The sequence below is a fragment of the Falco punctatus genome (assembly GCF_963210335.1).
Source record: "Falco punctatus genome assembly, chromosome: Z".
NCBI classification, from domain to species: Eukaryota; Metazoa; Chordata; class Aves; order Falconiformes; family Falconidae; genus Falco; species Falco punctatus.
Genome location: NC_137586.1, coordinates 78198228 through 78217069, shown reverse-complemented (window position 1 = coordinate 78217069; position 18842 = coordinate 78198228). Strand labels below are relative to the sequence as shown.

The following is an 18842-nucleotide window of genomic DNA, read 5'->3' as shown; positions in this document are numbered from 1 at the left end:
TGTCTGCCTGTAAGACCCCATATGAAAGAAGAGAGAGAATTACATTTTTTCAACAACAAAGGCAGGTGTATAGCTTCTGAGCTTCTTCAAAAGATAGGGTGATTTATTTGGAAATTAATTTTACTATTAAACCAAAATCATAGGAAGAATTTACTACAGACTTCAAAATTATCTTAGAGTAAGCAATATCTGAGCAGAAGGATTAGCACATAGTGAACTTGTGCTCTTTGTGAATTCATGTAAACTTGAAGATTAAAAATAAAGCTGAGATTGTAATATCGAAAAAGGAGAACTTAAGCTAGAAAAATATTTCAGCAGATGAGAGATAGTAAGATTTTTTTTTCTCTAATTTTCTCACAGTGTTTGAATGGCCGTCTTTAAAATAATTATTTTCTAACTTAAGTTCTCCTTTTTGGGTAGTAATGTAATACAAAAAGGCAGCATCTTGTCTACTGATAGGGTATGAACTGTTTGAGGGACTTCAGGGCTAAAGCAGCTTGTTAAGCATGGTTTCTTAGCTGTCTCCTAAGGACAAGCACAGGGCAGACTTTTGGACTCTAAGGCTTATAACAAAACCTCTACAAGAATTTTTAAACTGAGATGGAGATAATCTGAGTGCTTATTGCTTAAATATTAGAGTAACTTCTAATACTGTGAAAAAAATAATCAAGTGTCAAAGGATAATACAATAAATCTGGTGCCAGAATTTCTCAGTGTCCACTGCTGGCTATGTAATTCTTGCCAGGGAACCCCAACTCTGTTCCAGAGAGTTTTTCAACTATTCTTCTGAGAGAAGTATAATAATAGCTAGTAGGAAATTTATTTTGACTACAAGTTATGTTAAAGCAGCTGCCTATAGTCTCAAAGCAGTGGATAGAATCTGTGAAAGTATTTAATACTCCAGCAAAAGTCCAAAGTTATAGTAGTTTTATTCTTCAGTAGAGTGTGACAAGGTGAGAACTCATCTTGTAAGCCTCAGTGCAGGTGTGAAAAAATGAGATGCCAACAAGATACATCCTAATGATATTTCCTTGTAGACTTTGAAGGATTTAGCTCTGAATACGGAATAAACATCACTACAAAGCAACTTCATGAATTACAACCCTTACATATGAAAATCAAGAGAAACACTTTCAGTTTTTAAAATTGAATGACAGGTATTTTTACCCAATAGACAGCAATTTTACCAATAGAATCTTTACATTCTTCTTTCAGCATTTAAGTCATTCACCTGATTTCTTGTTAGGAAAGTAAGATACAATAATTCATAGTATAAAACCACAAAAAGTTGCATCCACCTTACTCATTATGATCTTCCCTAGCAGAAAGTTTGTCATCTCCTACACAGGACAAAAGATTAAAGGATATAGAGAAAAGCACAAGAATGGATCTGCTCCAACTTGAGCAACCTTCAACCTCGTGCAGAAGACAGTGTCTACTCTGAAGTCATAAATGGTTCTGTTGTACTGCACATTGACAGCCTGCTTCTCCTGGCTTTCATTCTGTAAAAAAACATAAATGAAGAACAGCACTGGATTCTCCTACAAAATCCACAAGCAGCATTGAAACTGTTAGATCCACTGCACAAAATCCCAGTTACTGGAACTGCATAACTGACAACAGCCTTGCCAGTAAGACTATGATGACTGGAATTCTGAGAGATGAAAATCCTCTTTTTTCAGAGGTTTGGGTCAGCAGCAAGAAAATAGCAACATCTGGTAGTTTTGGGGAGACTGCTGCTCAACAACAGCAAGGCAGACAGAACACACATTAAGGACATCTGCAGGTAACACTGTAGTGGGGGAAGTGGGCACAGTAGGTAAAACAAACAGTAGAGTGCCAAGTCACGGATGACTGGGCCAACAGAAACTCACAAAGTTCACTGAGATAAAGTATAACTTTTTGCCCCATCCACAGAATTATATTAAGGTAGGCTGCGGACTGACTGACTGAGTACCAACCCTACCCAACCCCAAGCCTGGGGTTTATGGCCAGAAGGGCGTTGAATACAAGGCAAGAGGGTATTGTCACTAGAATCCATGAGTATGGCAAGCAAATTAAAGACGCTGACTTGCTTCATCAACTTGGCAACAGCTAGTCCTTACCTAGAATATTCTGTTGCAGTGTTTGGCATACAGCCCAAGAAGGATGTGAGGAAACTGGAAAAGACGAGACTGCATCACCTATGACAAGAAGTTGAGGGACCTAGGCTCCCTCACTCTGGTGAAGAGGTGGCTAGAGAGTGGAGTCATGTCATGGCAGCCTACAACTACCCAAAGGGTAATTACAAAGACAACAGTGACAAACCTTTCTCAGTGGGGGCTGGCACGATGCAGCAAGCCACAGCCAGCAGCTTTGAAGGTTCACACCAGGTATCAGGCAATACCTTGCACTAAGGCAGTACAGCTGTGATGCAACTTTCCCCACAGAGACTGTAAAAGCTTGGTTCCTGGAGGTTTATGTGGGTGAGCTAACACAGTCATGTCTGACTACTCTTGGTGATTGACCTCCTTTGAGCAGAAGGTTGGGCTAGGTGACCTCAAGCTGTCCTTTCCAACCAGCATTTCTGTAACACTGAAGCTACTTCAGGAAGGCCAGAGAAAGGTGGAGGAGAATGAAGCACAGAACAATGGGTGAGTAGTAAAACCTGATAACCCAAGATTCATAGATGAACTTAGGACAGGGTCTAAGCAGCCTTGTCACACAGACAAGAAACTCTTGAGTGACAGCAGAATGCCCAACATTTGATCACAGAATTAGGAAGGAGAAAGCATATGACAAATTCACCCTATTTGAAGTATAAGAATATTATTAATTTTTCAGTACCCCTACTATTTTGTTGCATTTCAACAACATAATAAAGAGTTTTGAATAATTGTAACTCGCTGGAAGCAATAGTTAATATAGCATCTCTAGTAAGCTGGAAATGAGCCAGTCCTATTATTAGAGAACTCCTGGAAAACAATGTTCTGTCATCACTGCTTTTATGATTACACAAAACCTTCCTGAGCCATCTAAGGATTAATTTAAACCTAGCCCCTGCAGGGAAATCTTCTAGTACCAGAAGAGAGCATGATAGATTTAAAAGAAAAATCTTTATTTCACTTCCAGTTAATTGTACCAAAGTTTTGAAAGATACAGAGCCAAGCTAACAGATGGAGATTTTGATTATACAGCTGTAATTGTAAAGAGAACTGATGAAGGATTAGTATTCCTTTGAAATCAGGCATAACTTCTGAATTTGTTATTGATAGATTCCTAACGTGATGAACTATGCACAATTCAGTAAATAACAGAGCTTGGAATTCAACATAAAATTCCATACATGAGAGTGTTTCCAATTGGACACAGTCGTTCAAGAAGCTAATTTGGTAAATCTGTTTTTTCTTTGTATTCTGGACACTGAGTTAGGTTACCTGACAAATTCTGGCTGTAATGAAACACACAATATGAAAGAACTACTTTGATAACAGAGTCTCACAGGTTTTGAAAACAGAAGTTCTGGATACACATTCATAAAGAATATCCCTTTTTATTTACACAAAACCAAGCATCACCTCTCTAACAATTTTTTTTTGGGGGGGTGTGTGAATATTATTTTTGTAACTATATAACAAAGTACAACATTTTCATATTCTTCTTAAACAAAGATGCCAGATTTTGGTTATGATTTGCAGAGTACTTTGTATTAAATTAAATGAGCTGCTACCTCCTGCACATGTCAAGTTTTTGATTTCTAGAAAAGCAAATTAGCATACTGAAATTTATATCCCTAAATATGAAACCTATATGACAAATTTGTTAATCTGTAGCACTTTACATAACACACAAAATATGCTGCCTCACTCTTTCCACTGGCACTTTGTTCTGAGACTCAGCCAGTTCTCAAATTAACACAATTTTTTTATGATTCCAGGTACAGATAAATCGGTAAACAGTATGGATTAATGGAGGAAACTAGAATAGCTAAAAGGAACAGACTACGCTATGTATTTATTTTAGTCCATCATTATATAGTCTTTCCTACAGAAAAGATGAAATGTCAAAATTGACAGCAGAAGCAGTTACAGTTCCACAGTGTCCATTCCACAGCAGGACTACCTAATCTGTTCATAAGTCACCTCCTTAATTGCTATTTTTTCATAAGCCTGCATTATATAAGATCAAACATCCAGTACAATCCACTTTCGCATGTTCCTCAGAGCCCACAAACACCAAAATGAGCCCACGTGACAAAAAATATTTAGTTAAAGAAGCTTAAATGCAGGAGGTCACCACCCTCCTAATTGTACCATTAGCATTACCCAGAATGCTCTTATTTAGAGTAATAAAATAAAAGCCAGTTTAATAGGATTTGGCTCTCTTAGGTGGTTTTTTTTTTGGCGGGGGTGTTTGTTTTTTTTTTTATTTCAATTTGAGATCTCACTTTGTGTTGTCTCTTACCCCAAACTCCAGCAAAACTTTTAGCATGAAAAAGCAATGAAAGTCTCGGGCCCAACTGCAGTGCAAGTAACATCCTTTTGTTTACAGCTGTGACTCGTGAAGACATAATTTTATAAAGACAGGCATTTTATACCCTTTCTGTTTTAAACTGTGTTTAATATGTGTTGAAGCACACTGGTCATGTAACCAGATGGTAATTTCAGACTGGTAAGAATGTGTTTCCAACAAAATGTGTCCTAACTGAACAGCGAATCACAAATTTGGGACAGTAATTATTAATGAAATTCTATTGCTTGTGTTACAGAAGACATCGAACCAGACATTCATTATGGTCTGCATTATCACCAGACTAAAAGATGTGCAGCACAGGAGTTTGATCCAAAGCTATTAAAAGCCCAGCAGATATAACTGAGCTTCAGGTAAGACCAAGGAAGTTCACGACCATATCAAGAAATGGCCAAAGGTAATGAAACTGTGTCAACTATGTCAACTATAGATTGTATTTGTATTTCAACGCAGTTAGTCACCTTTTAGATCTATCCATGTAAGCTCAATAACCAATTTTATCTCAAGTTGAATGTTTCTTTCATACTCACACATACAAATTCTTCAGTGGTGAAGTTAAAATAGCCAGCACAGAGAGCAGACTATTGCAGTGGTTATGTATTTTATAGATCTTGAGATCTCTGTCTTCACGTGGGTTCAGAAACTCCTCTACAGAGCTGCAGACTGACCAAAGCATATCTTCAGTGGACATCAAAATGGCTGCAATATCAATTCTGTAATGGGTGATGGAGGGCAAGTGAAAACATTACTTAGGACATTAGGATTGTGGTATATTGCAGTGAAACACAGCTTTCCTCTGACAATATAAAATACTTAAATCATAGCATGGACTTCAAATTTCATCCTCCACCAGTGGTGTAGGATTTCTAAATCCATTACGCTTTGAAAAATTCAGTGTTTCCACAGAGAAGTTGTTACTGAAACTAGTCAAAAGAAGACTTAAGAAATACGGAGATTTCCTCTTCCAAAGGACAATGCCACTAGGCAGGAACAACTTACATTCTAAACTACAACTAAATAAAAATAAATGTAGCTTGCTTTACGATAAAGTATAATTAGAATATACATATCTATTTTCAAACCCAGGTGGAGCAACATAGTAACGACAAGTGAACTAAATCTTCCATTTGCAAAACTTTTAACTGACAGGCAACATATTAGATACAGAACGTGCCTGAGCCAGTAATCTGTTGTCTGTTGATACTGGTTGGCAGAGCACCACGAGCCATTGGCCTAAACGATAGCAAGAACCTGAACTACAGTGACATAATCTCACAGGACTGTGCTGACACAGAACATGCAGGAAACAGATGGATAACACAAAATATATGGTGAGCATGAAGTCGGACTGAAAAAAAAAACTTAGTATTTAAAAGCCAATGGATGCATATGCTATTGTCTGCATTTTTAAGGATCATCTTGTTTGTGGAACATCTAGGCAAACACACATGAAGAGACGTTTGTCTATATTACAGATCAGATCTCTAACATTCCAAGAACCGCTGGGGGAAAAGAGACTCCCTACCGCAAAGTAGTACTATAAAAAAAAAACCAAAACATAAAACCTCTGTGATAAAAAATACTGATTGTTATTGATTAAAAATTGTTTTTTTCAGTGGTGCATGACTGGATTGTTCTATTCACTTAGTGACAAAGAATCGCTTTACTAAATAAAACAGCTTCTCTACAAAATGACAGTGTAAAAAGTTTTCTCTTGGTCAGTATTTTGAAGCAAATTATTACAGAATTGACTAATACTATGTTTAAGAAATACTGTATCAATAAATATTCATATATCAGGGCATTTTTTTCCCAAGAAACTTCCAGAAAAGTCTGCAGGACACCTCTCTATACTGAAGTACAGAAGGGCCTAATCATGGTCAATTAGTTCAGGAATAGACCATACAAACAGGTATTTTTACACACAGAATAAAACTTTGGGGTTTTTCCCAATTATTCCAAGACTGTGAACTTCTGCAAATTACTTAAGCTTCCATGACACTGCTTCTTTTCATAATAAAACTTAGGTTGACAGCACATAACTCCTAGCTCACAGAGACCATATCTCTGCTGAGGGTCTGTCATCCCCTAAAAGTGAAAAGCGGTTAAGTTTTTAACTTGCATTGCCACCACAGACTACATCAATTTCAAAATCTAAAAAGAGGAACATAATCATGTAAAGAAAGATACATAGCAAAGGGACAGGATGAGAAATATACTGATTTCTTCAGTAAAACAAGACAATGGATAGAAAGAGAAAGGATGGTGGTAGGGTAAGCTTCCACCTTGAGGCACCTGCTTCAGTATTCCTTAATGAGACCCTCCACTCTGGCAAAACACAAGAATCCCAACAAGAACGTCCAGCTTTGTATTTCCTAAAATGACAGCAGAAGGAATGGTCTTTTCCTCCTCTCTCCTTCTGCACCACTGGCTTAATTCTGGCAAAACTTCTGATGCGACCTCACAGCTCTTTGATTTGAAAAGCCCTATGAAAAGAAAACTCACATTCCATTGGAACACATGGAGTTTTCCTTGTGAATCAAGGGCTTGACTTCTAACCTTGATGCTGCCAAATCTGCCCACATTTTTTGTTGCACCACCACTTCTCAGGGCACTGTTCATGAGGCTTTCAAACTAATCAAGCAGTTTATGGAACAATTTCACCAAGAGTTCGAAAGAGGTCTTTGATTCTGCGTGGTTTAGTATATGACTACCAAATACACTTAAATATACAAAATATATTGAATTAAAATGAACATCAAAATACATAAATTGTGCCTACCCCTTCTGCTGTGTTCATTAACATCTAAATCTGAATCAATACAGTGTGTAACAGAAAACCAAGATTTACTTATTTTATCCATTAAAAGTATGCATTAAATATATAATCATTACCTGATTTGTGGTGTTCTCTTGTAACTGGGGCAGGCCTGACAATATCTGGAGGACAGCATCGCCAAAGATTGCTCTAGTACATCTGTAAGAATCTCCTGGGCTGTCTTGGGAGGTAGAATAGTCCACAGATCATGATGAAGAGCACAGCAGAAGTAATGCCACATCTGGACAGAGAATGAGCATCTTTCCCCCTGGCAAAACCACCACACATTAAATAATAAAAACACACCTTCCAAAATGTCAATTTAATTCCTGTAAATCTAATTAATGAAATCTGAAAAGAAACAGCTGAAGTTTCAGGTACACGATGACCAAAAGATGGTCCTTGACAAGATATGAAACATCTTTATTAGTCAGGAAACATGTGTTCCATTTCAGTTACAAAACTAGGGTTATGCCACAAAACCAAACCACAGCATTTGACCTCTTAAATCCTTAATTAACCTGTTCTCAAAACTCATAGTCTTACAAGTGTAGTTTGAAAACATATACGGTATTCTGTACTCACTATAAGAGTCAGATGAATTTAATATAACAGTTTCTGTGTCCTTGAAAGAAAATAATTATGTAACCACTTAAGCATGTTTTCCCCCAGATTCACCAATGCCACACATAACCATGATTACGAAACTTTGGTTATATATCATCGATAGGCAACAGGAATAGAAAAAAATAACAACTGAACAATTAAACTGGTAATAAGAGATACTGAGATTTTTTTAGTTGGGTATTTTTTTCATCTCATAATGGTAACTCACTGAAATTAAATATTTCCAGCGAAGGAATCTGGATTGGTATTAATATTTCATTGTCTATACAGAATCACCTCTATAAGACACAGAGATAAATCCAAAGGAGTCAAAATCACAGTGATTAATCTGTAGTATCTGTAAGTACACAGTTCAACTCACCTTTAAATATTTAAACTAATACCTATTCTGAAGATAGCCTTGTGATGAAGCTGTATCAGAACAAAGACTTGAATCTTCACTTCCCACATTCCAATGGAGTTGAGGAATACTTTAAGAATTTGCTGACATTTTATAATTATGAGAAATATAAAACCACCCCGTGATTTTTAAAACACTCTAAGAGTTTGATAGCCATTCTCTAATAATTATAGAACAAAGTAATCTGGCTTCTGTTTAAACAAACCGCATTAGCAGATTATTAGAAATTGTCATTATTTAGTATTTCTCTGCCATAATATTTGAAGTGTATTTTATACTAAAAAGTGGTTAAATTATGACAGAGAACAAAAGTACCAAAGTACCAAACTTGTGACCACTGCTCTAGGCATTAAATTTATGATTGGCATAGGAATCTCTGAAATCTCATGTAGGAAAAAAACCCAAACAAATCACTAAGTTGTCAAACTTTCCACGTTTCACTAATGCAAAGGAGAAAAACGTAACACAGATAAGTTGCGAAAGAAAACTATATGCCTGATTTTCCTTGTACATACAACCATGGACGTCTTATAACTGTTTTAAGCATATTTCTTTCAACTGACAAACTGCAAACAATAACTCTGGTATTCTGAACAATCAAGTACTTGACAAGTGTTTCGACAGAGGTAAACTAGGATTATTTTATATTGACCAAAAATGGACCTAATAAAATTATGGACATATTAAAAAAATACGCTATTTTTCTTATATGAAATAAAATTACAGTATTATTGCATGAAATATTGAAACATCATCATAAGCAAGTACAAGTTTACTTCATAACTAACTCATAACTTCATAACTTCGCATAACTCAAGTGCTAAAACAATTCTCTAAATCTGGTTTTGTTATATAATATTACCATGACTAGTCTTGAGGTACATTGCAGTAGAACTTAGCCAGAAATAAAAGTCTAACTCTACCTTACAAACATCTTACTAATATTTCTCTTTCTTTGCAAAAATATTTCAACTGTTACAGAAGCAACTTACCAGGTAAAAAATAAATTACTTTGAATGCCTACTGTGAGCTAATTTATTTTGGTTGTATCTTTAATTTATAAAAAAAACTTCATTTTTTTCAAAAACTTAATCAGAAATACAATTCTAAACTGACTTTGTAACGTAGGCTATTTATTTTTTTAAGTAACTGCACATTGGTGAGTTTTACTGTTTAACTATGTAACTACAAACACAAATGGCTTGATTTTCTCCACTTTGTTTAATTTAAAGCACTAAATTGAGTAATACACCTTTTCTAACATCATACCTCCAGTGCAGAAGCAACAGTTTTGCTGAAGATTTAGATGAGATCGACTCCCCTTTTCTGACCTGTTTTTCTATTTGTTGCCGTTTCTAGACAATTCTATGGGTAAACATCTGCTATTTTTGCAGGCTCCGTATAATACAAACAGATGTGAGCTTTTATTTAGCTTTTATATCAGGAAACAAGCAGCTGCGCTTTATTACATAAGCCACTCAATATTATCTTTGAACAGACAATTCTTTATTCTTTGACTATTAGAAAACAGAAGTTCCCAAAGCCTAGCAGATGTCTGCTACACTAAAAGCTCAGTTTGAAAATGTAATCTGGAGAACTTGCCCCGTGGCACAGTGGGTGTTCAGTGCACTCTACCAGTGAGATCCTGAACCCAGGGAGTTTCACTCTCTGGCAGCTCAGACTCTGCTGAACAAGAACTGCACTTACAGCTCTGCTCAGACCCCACATTACCACAGATTTACTCCTTGCACCTCACAAAATCTCTGCTTAACTTTCCTGAAAGACATGCAAAACTTTCTGTGATCTCACAGTGATTATAATCTCTGTGTTTACCCTCTAATCGTAATTGGTCTTTTGGTTTTTCTTCTAATTGAGGTTACCACTGTTGGTTTAGGGGCACTTCAGAGGGCAGACGGGTGAGCAGGTACTGAAATCGGTTATGGAAATCCAAACATATTTTAAAATACATTATTCTTATTTTAACAGTGTAGAAAATTCTTTTACAGAATGTAACAACCATTTGCTAACAATCTTGTTCTCCTTAGATGTTACCACTGTACAAATAAATGAATATGGAAACTGCAGCTCTGTGTAATCAAACACAGACACTGTCCTCTGCCCCTTCCTCCTTTTCCCTTTGTCTTTCAGTCGTTTTGTCTTCCCTCTGGATGACTTACACATCAAGTAAGTCAAGCAGTTTTATCAGTCAATATCACTAGTTGGGAATGGAAAGGAAGGCTATCACATATTCTTTCTAATACCACATGAATGTCCTGTATTACTGGGGAAAAAGAAGACAGCAACTTCACGTGACCCCTGACGTCTAGGATTGCCATTTAGTTTGTAATTAAGTGTACAATACAAGAATGAGGAAAGAAGGGTTTCTTCTTCTTCCTTCTGCCCTGCTCATGCACACAAACCCAAAGGACAGGCAAGGTTTTGCTTGTTTTGTGGCAGTACATGGGATTGAATATATTTTCCCTTTATGAAACTGCATTCAGGAGTTACAGATGAGGACTGAATCTTGTACAGTTGCATATAATACTCAAATCTGGCCGGTGAAGGGGCAAGAGTAGCGAGGGTCCTGACCTAAACCAGGTTTGAGAGCGAGACTGCCCAGGAGACAAGCAGAAGCAGAACGCCAAGTGCAGCTTCCCCTTAAAGAAGCAAGGTCATGATGCTTTTGACTATGAGCCTCTGACTTGCACAAGTGCGAGAGTGCTCCCACTGAGAGAGGGGGAGCTCATACCAGCGCCTGCTCTTGATGACTGGCAAGGTCTGCTGGCACCTGGCTCCAAGCTACTCTTGTTTTCTAAGCTCAGCAACTACTGCAAGACTTTAGAGGCAGAGCCCACAGCTGCCGCTGAGCTGAGGTCTTGGAAGGAGCCACCTCTCACTGCTGGCAATTTCAGCAGATGTTGCCTCTGTAACAAGAAATAGGTCTTAAGCCAACCTCTTCCACTTGGGATGCCTAGAAGAGTGCCATGGATGTAGCAGCTGCTCAGCATCATATCTCCTGAAGGCACTGAGCAAATCACAGTCTGTCCTTGGGCCATGGCCCAGCAAAACCAGTACAGTCAAGACGTAAAATTGCATACCTTCCACCTTGAGTCCTGCAAGTGTATGGAGCTGAGATACCAGCTTTCTTCATCCCTTCCTACACACAGCAGTTCTGATCAGTTTATGATAAAATTGTTTAGTTAATCCATATTCTTCTTGAGGCAGCTATTTCTGACAGGTTTCCTCGATGGTGAATAAGTTACTGGGTCACTAACAAACAGGACTGCAGACACTGAAGTTCATACCATGATTTATCAGTTTCCAAGAGCCACTAAATTTCTTACTTTCTTACCAACTCAGGACACCTGGGCTCACATTCAAAAAAAAGTAAAACACTTATTTACTTGTCTTTTAGGGGTGGGCATTTTGATAGAGTACTCATATTAAGGTCTGCATCACCTGTCCAGTATGGATGTTTATCACTGACTCAGCAGCTTCTGACACTACATCTGTAGAATACACATATCACACAGTTTTCTTTCATGTAAGAATTCTCGAAAATGCTTAACAAAACCACTCTAATTCTCTCATACCGCAAATGAGATAAGGAAGGGCAGGACTTCAGGGGATCTCAGTTACTATTGATAAAAATCATACGATACTTTTCACTTATTAAGTAAAAATAATTTTAAACAGTATATGTCAGTCTATGTCTGCATTAACTGAGATGAAGAAAAATCTCCAATAAATGATAACAATTTACTTGATCCTTAGGGGTTTTTTTTCATAGAATCATTAGGATCACAGTTTAAAAGCAGACCTGTGACTTCAAAATGCATGTGAAATGACACTAGTTATTTCAGAAATACATTGTTGAATGCCTAAGGGGAGTATTGTCCACCTAACTTTGTTACATCCTTTACTCACAAAAGCTAAAAAGGGGAACCAATTGAAAGTAAAAATCAAAGAATCAGATTAAAAATCTCCAGGAGAAAAATAGCTGTCTTTCATTTTTGTATGTCACACTTTCTATAAGAAGAGTTCAACTGACAGTGTCTTCTTTACCGAGTTCTATATAAATGTCTTGAACCCATCACACAATATTTTATTAAGCAATTGACACAAACACTACATGGTAATGATTTATCTAATCTTTAAATAACTACGCTTTCCTACACCACTTCTACAGAGACATTTGCCTGCAATAACAGATATTTCAAAATAGCAAATTCCAATAATCTTTATGTAAAAATAATGCTGATCTTATGCTTCTAATTAGTCAGAGAGCTGGCAAACAGTAAAACACATTTTGTAAAAGGGAGGCACAGTAAACTTAACCTCACACCTCATAAAAAGCTTTGTAGTCATCCCAGTGGTGGCTCTCAGCATCCTGTAAAATGCTTGTAGCACAAACTCTGACGCAGTAGTTCGTAACTTGAAACTGGAGAACGTTGATGAATTCCTGATATTGTTGGACAGGCACTAGGAACAGGGGTCTGTTCAGAGAGAATGATCAAAGAGGCAAAGATTGAAAGGCTGTGCACTAGGAGGTAACAATCCCCAGCACTGCAAATGGTTTTGATTATTAGGTATCAATCATTCATTTCCTCTTGGTCCTGCAGCCTGAACCTAGCATTCACTTTCGAAAAAATATCTGGTCTTTGTTTCACAAGTTCTTTAAATATATGCTCACCTATATCCTTTAACCAAGTCACTGAGAAATATATCACTTCATCCTATTTTCTGAGATAAAAGTACATTTGTCATTCGGTTATTGGGACACTCTGGGTTGAAGTGTAATTGCATCAGCACTTAGTGTGATAAAGAAAACATAAACACAGAGCCCTGGGAATATTTTTGTCAGGTATGTGAAAACTCCTTCATAATAGACTTAAGTAGAATTTTTGAACAGTAGTTTGGCCCAGACTTCCCATTCACAAAGATGAGCTTCATGCAGGAGAGAGTAAAATGTCAGAGGGAAAGTATCTCAACAATGCATACAACCGCTTACAAATCATACATTCTGTGAAAATTGCTATAGTTCAGGTGTCCCTCCCAGAACGCCCAGTATCTACTCTTGAATTAGATATGGCCAGAAACACAAGGGCCAATAAAGAGATATCTTACGTCAAAATCTCCTAAAAGCACAGCAAGTGTAGTTATTGTCCCCCCAGGCCAAACACTGCCTTAGACATTACACTACTACTTCGTATCTTCTCTTAAGTTTTATTCTGCATGCAGTGAAAAATAAATTCTAAAACTGCATTGGATGTATTTTTTCACATTTCTGAATACAGATTGTGTAAGGAAAAACTGCAGGAATGTACGTTTATACTGTCCTCTAAGACTGCTATGTGCTAAATCAAATTTTATGAAAATCCAGCTATCGCAAAGGTCAGAAAAGGAAATTAAGGCCTTGGCCCCTTATTTATATGAAAGCAAAGTACGTTCAGTTCACTGGACAATCCTATTTACTGAAGCTTAATAAATAAAAAATATTGATCTGCAAATCAAACGCAGATCTTAAACATAAATAATTTGTTTTGTAATGGCTGCTTTAGATTATCAATAGCTTTGATTCAGGTCTTTCCATAAATAGTACATGCAGTGCATGTGCTAAAAAATATGATGCAATTTGGAAAAATACCACCGCACTGTATCACCAAAATGGAATGAGGTCCTGTATTATTTATATTTGAATTAAACCATTATAAGTAAGCGGGACTCACTTTTTGCTTGTTTCTCTCATTAAATTGCTATACATTGTAAAATGCTGAAAGATGTATATTGCTGTGGAAAGGGCAGCATACAAGTCTTGCAGGGGAGCCTTGGAGGGGACGTCTTTGCTTTTCTCCTCTAGTCTTGCCAGGACAGCTGTTGCCACTTTGCTGCAGGCCTCTACAAAGTTTGCTCTAATTTCCTGAAGAGAATCATCTCTGCATGCCAGAGCCAGTGGAAGCAATGTGTCAAGTTCTTCCATGATGTCAGAACAAAACTGAGAGAAATAAATGTGCCATCAAGTTATTTGTATTCTGGCAGCGCTGTTTAATTTACACACGCTAGGGCCAGATTCTTGAATAATGAAACTGGCATAAAACATAAATACATTAGATCAGCTTTACAAACATTTCATTCTGTTATATAGGGAAGAAACGTTTATCTACAGTAAATGAATTATTATTTCTTTCCTTGCTTTAAAGCTGCATAATACATATTGGGGAGAAAAAACCCAAAACCATCTTAAGCTAGTAATGCCTTAATTTTGTTTATGACTTCATTAGATGTGCATACAAAGGATAAGGTTAATTCTCTGTAAACAAAGATAATTTTCTAAACTAATCTATTTTGAAAAATATACAAACACATTTCTTAATACTGAATTTAATACTGAAAAAACAAACTTGTCATCTCTTAGTAAATTCATACATTGATCTTTCTAAAATTATCTCCCAAAAGCTTACGTGTTATTTTAAGCAAACATTTATTAAGAGCATTCCAAATTTGCCAGAACAGTTGCAAAGCTTACTTAATAAAATAACTTTCCAACACACATTCCCTTAGAAAACCAATTTAATTAGTTGTCATAAATGACCTTTCAGCCAAATCAAAGAACTATAATTTGGCCGTATTATTGGTTATGCTGATTAGTTAAATGGCATGTCTAAGGATATGAATACAGGAAATCCCTTTATAGCTATGCTTCAAAGCTTTCAGCATTTTCCCATCGAGACACTTGGTAACAGAGCAGATACAAATCAGAATGTTTTAGAACTTTTTGGATGAAAAAGAGAATGCCAGCGAAGTTTAAAAGTTAATTCTTTCAAGTATAGACTATGGGCCATTGTATAAAGCTCTGTTCAGTCTCATATTGTAATGCCTCTCACTTTCTTCTTAATTCCATTTATATAAGAAATAGAATATTAATGGTACTGTAAGTACTTCAAAGTGTAGATGGCGAACAGCCCTGGCATTCTGTCTCCCCTCAAACTTCAGATCTTTTGATACCTGCCTTAGCAATTCGTTTTGGTTGCTCCTCCTGTTGGACTGCTCCGCATGACTCCCTCATTTGCTGGTTGTTTACAAGACTCATTGCATAGCCTGCAGCTGAAAACTCTTCTTTCTGCTCATGTTGAAGAATTTTAGTTGAAAAATCCTCAATTGCTATTGTTACACAGTGCGCCACAGAAGAACACAGGTCTTTAAATGCATTTCTCCAGCCAAAATTCAGTAAGATAGGCTGAAATACATATTTATGTTAAATCAACCCAAATTCATTATTCAGTGTTATTATTGTCTGAAACATATGCAAACTTATGTAATTAAACGACACCACCACCTTTTGAAATTAATTTTAATAACTTAAAATATACTCTGCTTGCCTTGAAATCATATTAAAAGCAGTATATACACTCAACAAAAATGAACACACGTAACTATTAAATTTGTCATCAAATTTTTAAGAAATAAATTTACAAAACCCCCTGTTTAAACAAGACTGCTTTTTAAAAGCCATGCTTCAACTTCATGTTATTTTTAATCTTTAACAGAATCTATTTAACAAAGGAAAATACATTTACAACTATTTTCAATATTTTAACAAATAATCCAGCAATTGATACCCTGTAATAATTTTCACAGTAAGGTAACAACTGGAAGTTACTAACCATGAATATTAATGGAAAACATGTAGGGAAGCTGGTTTTAACACAGCCAAACTGGATTTCACTTCTCAAGAGCTCGTTTTAGCAAATATTAAAATGTTTAAATAGAGATTTCTTGCTTTTAGCCAATGCTGGCTTTCACTACGGTTTACATCAGCTCCCAGCCTTCTATAAACAGAGACTTCTGAAGTTATCTGAAGCATAACAGTTGTGAGAAGAAGACACAGTAGGACATCATTACTTTTCCACTAATCTTACTTTGCATTGCTCACATGACATACAGCAGACAAACCTTACCAGAAGTGGCCAACTGAGAATTGCACCAAGAGGAATACTTTAACAGCATAAGATGTATAGTAAAGATCCCCACCATGAGGGCATAGCAGGAGAAAAGAAAAGAAGGATTCCTAGGAAGCTGCAGTTACAATAATAACTTGGAAGACAAAGAAGGGCTACGAAGTTAATCCCTTCCAGGTTACTTCAGTCTAGAAGATGCCTCCTCCTTCCTTTCCTTTTCCCCACTCCCAGCACCCAACCCCAGTGAGCACAGAGACAGCGCCCACAGGCACCCATTCTTGCACTCTCTCCTTTTTTAAAATTTTTTGACCTTGGGTCAAGTAAAGCTCAATCTTCTCAAAATATTGTTCTTTGTAAACTATAAAATATAGGAATATTCATTTCACAAACTGATTCAAAGCACATTTTAAAAAGTCATTTCAGCATTACAGTTGAGCTATTAGGAAATTAAATTCCACTATCACAAAATAGCAGACTCGTTACACAGCATTTAGGTCCCATAAATTCAACAATAAAAATCTGCTTAGTAGTAAATGGGACCCAGACTAAAACTTAAATCTTATACATACATTCTACAAAGCATAGTGCTTACTACACAGTAGTTTGTTGGCATCAAAGAAACTGGACATTGTGTGAGTACTTATCCCTATAGGAAGCATCATTATGATCAAATGTTAAGAACCTGACAGATTTTTTAAGATTCTGCTGTACTTGAGAATATATTTAACACTGAAGAAAACTATCATATTTTAGCATTTTTACTGTTTTGTTCTGAGATATCTTATACTTCTGATGTTAAATCCATCTTGTTATTAAAACTTAAATAACAACCACTTCTTCATGAATACTGTAAGATTTTATTCCATCTTACCTGCTCCAAAAATTAATTGCAGTAGCTAAATAATGAAACTATGGCAATAGGTGTTTATAATGAACATGGTGAAAGACTACACTGGAGACACAGACAAAAGAAAATCCCCTACAAAGTGTAAGACTCTTTTCATACTCACCTCTTCTACCTGAAGTAACTGTTCAGGAAGCACACTGGTTTCATTTGCTCCAGTTTCTCCTATTAAAAGCTCCCCACTAGCTTTCTTCAGAACTCCTGCACAGTATGATAAAAGGGATCAAAGTTAAGATTAATTCTGTAGAAAAGTCAGCAGCCTAAAACACCTTCTGATATATCAATATGAAGCATAAAAAAACCCTCAACAACATGTAGGGGAATACTAATGTTATGGTAAAGTCAAATTCAGGTTATACACAGCTCCTTTTATATAACATGATGAAATCCACATCCCATTGTATTCATATTTTATACAAACGCACATGTAATGTGTAAAATATAGTTTCTTTTGTCATTAATTCATTTCTATACTGATTGTGCAGTCACCTGTTCCTAGGGAGAACAGATAACGTTAGAACAGCTGTGTAGAAATTAATTTCTATTCTTTGTTCAATAAATTATATGAATTGCACACTAATGTATTTTTATAGTTTTTACTTATTTGGAAACGCCAGTATGATAAGAATAAAAAGACAGTTAATTAGTACAGTTATTATAAGCAAAACAATGGTGACGGGAACAAGAACAAGTGAAGCTCCTTAAGAAGGGCTGGTAGAAAGCTCACTCATAAATCTTGGGAGTAATGGGAATATTGCCCCAGTTTTGACAAGGACAAACCACTATCTGGGGTAGATATCACTTCCATCAGTGTTTCAAGCAACCCAGGAGGTGCTGGGTATGCATTAATGGTACCTTCCTCCTCCAAGTGTCAGAGGAGCCAACAAGGATAGGTGCTTTGCTGGATCTCATACTCACCAAGAAGAAGGGGATCAATGGAGATGTAAGGATCAAAGCCAGCCTTGGCTGCAATAACCATGAGATGGGGGATTTCAGGATCCAAAGGGCAGGAAGGAGGGTGGAAAGCAAGCTCACAACCCTGGCCTTCAGAAAAGCCTATATTAGCCTCTTCAAAGGTCTGATTGGAAAAGTTCCATGGGATAAAGCCATTGATGGAAATGGAGTCCAAGAAAGCTCGTAAATATTCCAGGATCACCTCCTCCAAGCTCAAGGGAGTTGGAAAAAAAAATGCCAGGAGGTCTGCACGGATGAACAAGGAGCTCCTAGCTAACCTCAAACACATATGAATACAGAGGGTGGAAGCAAGGGTGGGCAACCTGAAAGGAAAACTGAAACAATACCTGAACATCCAAAGATGAAGTTAGGAAGATAAAGTCTAAATGCAACTAAATCTGGCCAGGGATGCAAAAGACAACAGGAAGGGTTTCTGTAAGTACACAGGTGACAAATGGAAGACCAAGGAAAATGTGGACCCATTGCTCAATGAGATTGGGAACCGGGTTACACAGACATGAAAAAGGCTGAGGTACCAGATGCCTTGTTTGCCTTAGTCTTTACTAGCAAGACTCGCCTTTGGGAAATCCCATTTCCCAGAGACTGGGGCTAAGGCTGGAGCAAGGAAGATGCGCCCTTGGTGGAAGAGGATTTGGTCTGGGAATACTTCAG

The 18842-nt window shown here is 36.8% G+C and overlaps 1 protein-coding gene across 3 annotated transcripts in view; it reads right to left on the bottom strand.

The window, feature by feature from the left end:
• KIAA0825 overlaps positions 1–18842 on the bottom strand; it is a 255441-nt gene that overhangs the window by 154194 nt on the left and 82405 nt on the right. For all 3 annotated transcript variants that reach the window (XM_080372342.1, XM_080372341.1, XM_080372340.1), the window contains 6 exons: positions 17323–17417; positions 15364–15591; positions 14084–14349; positions 12700–12850; positions 7405–7595; positions 5040–5222 (listed from right to left, as the gene is read on the bottom strand). In XM_080372342.1, coding sequence (XP_080228468.1) covers positions 5040–5222; positions 7405–7595; positions 12700–12850; positions 14084–14349; positions 15364–15591; positions 17323–17417 — 1114 coding nt within the window. The remainder of the gene's footprint in view (positions 1–5039; positions 5223–7404; positions 7596–12699; positions 12851–14083; positions 14350–15363; positions 15592–17322; positions 17418–18842) is intronic.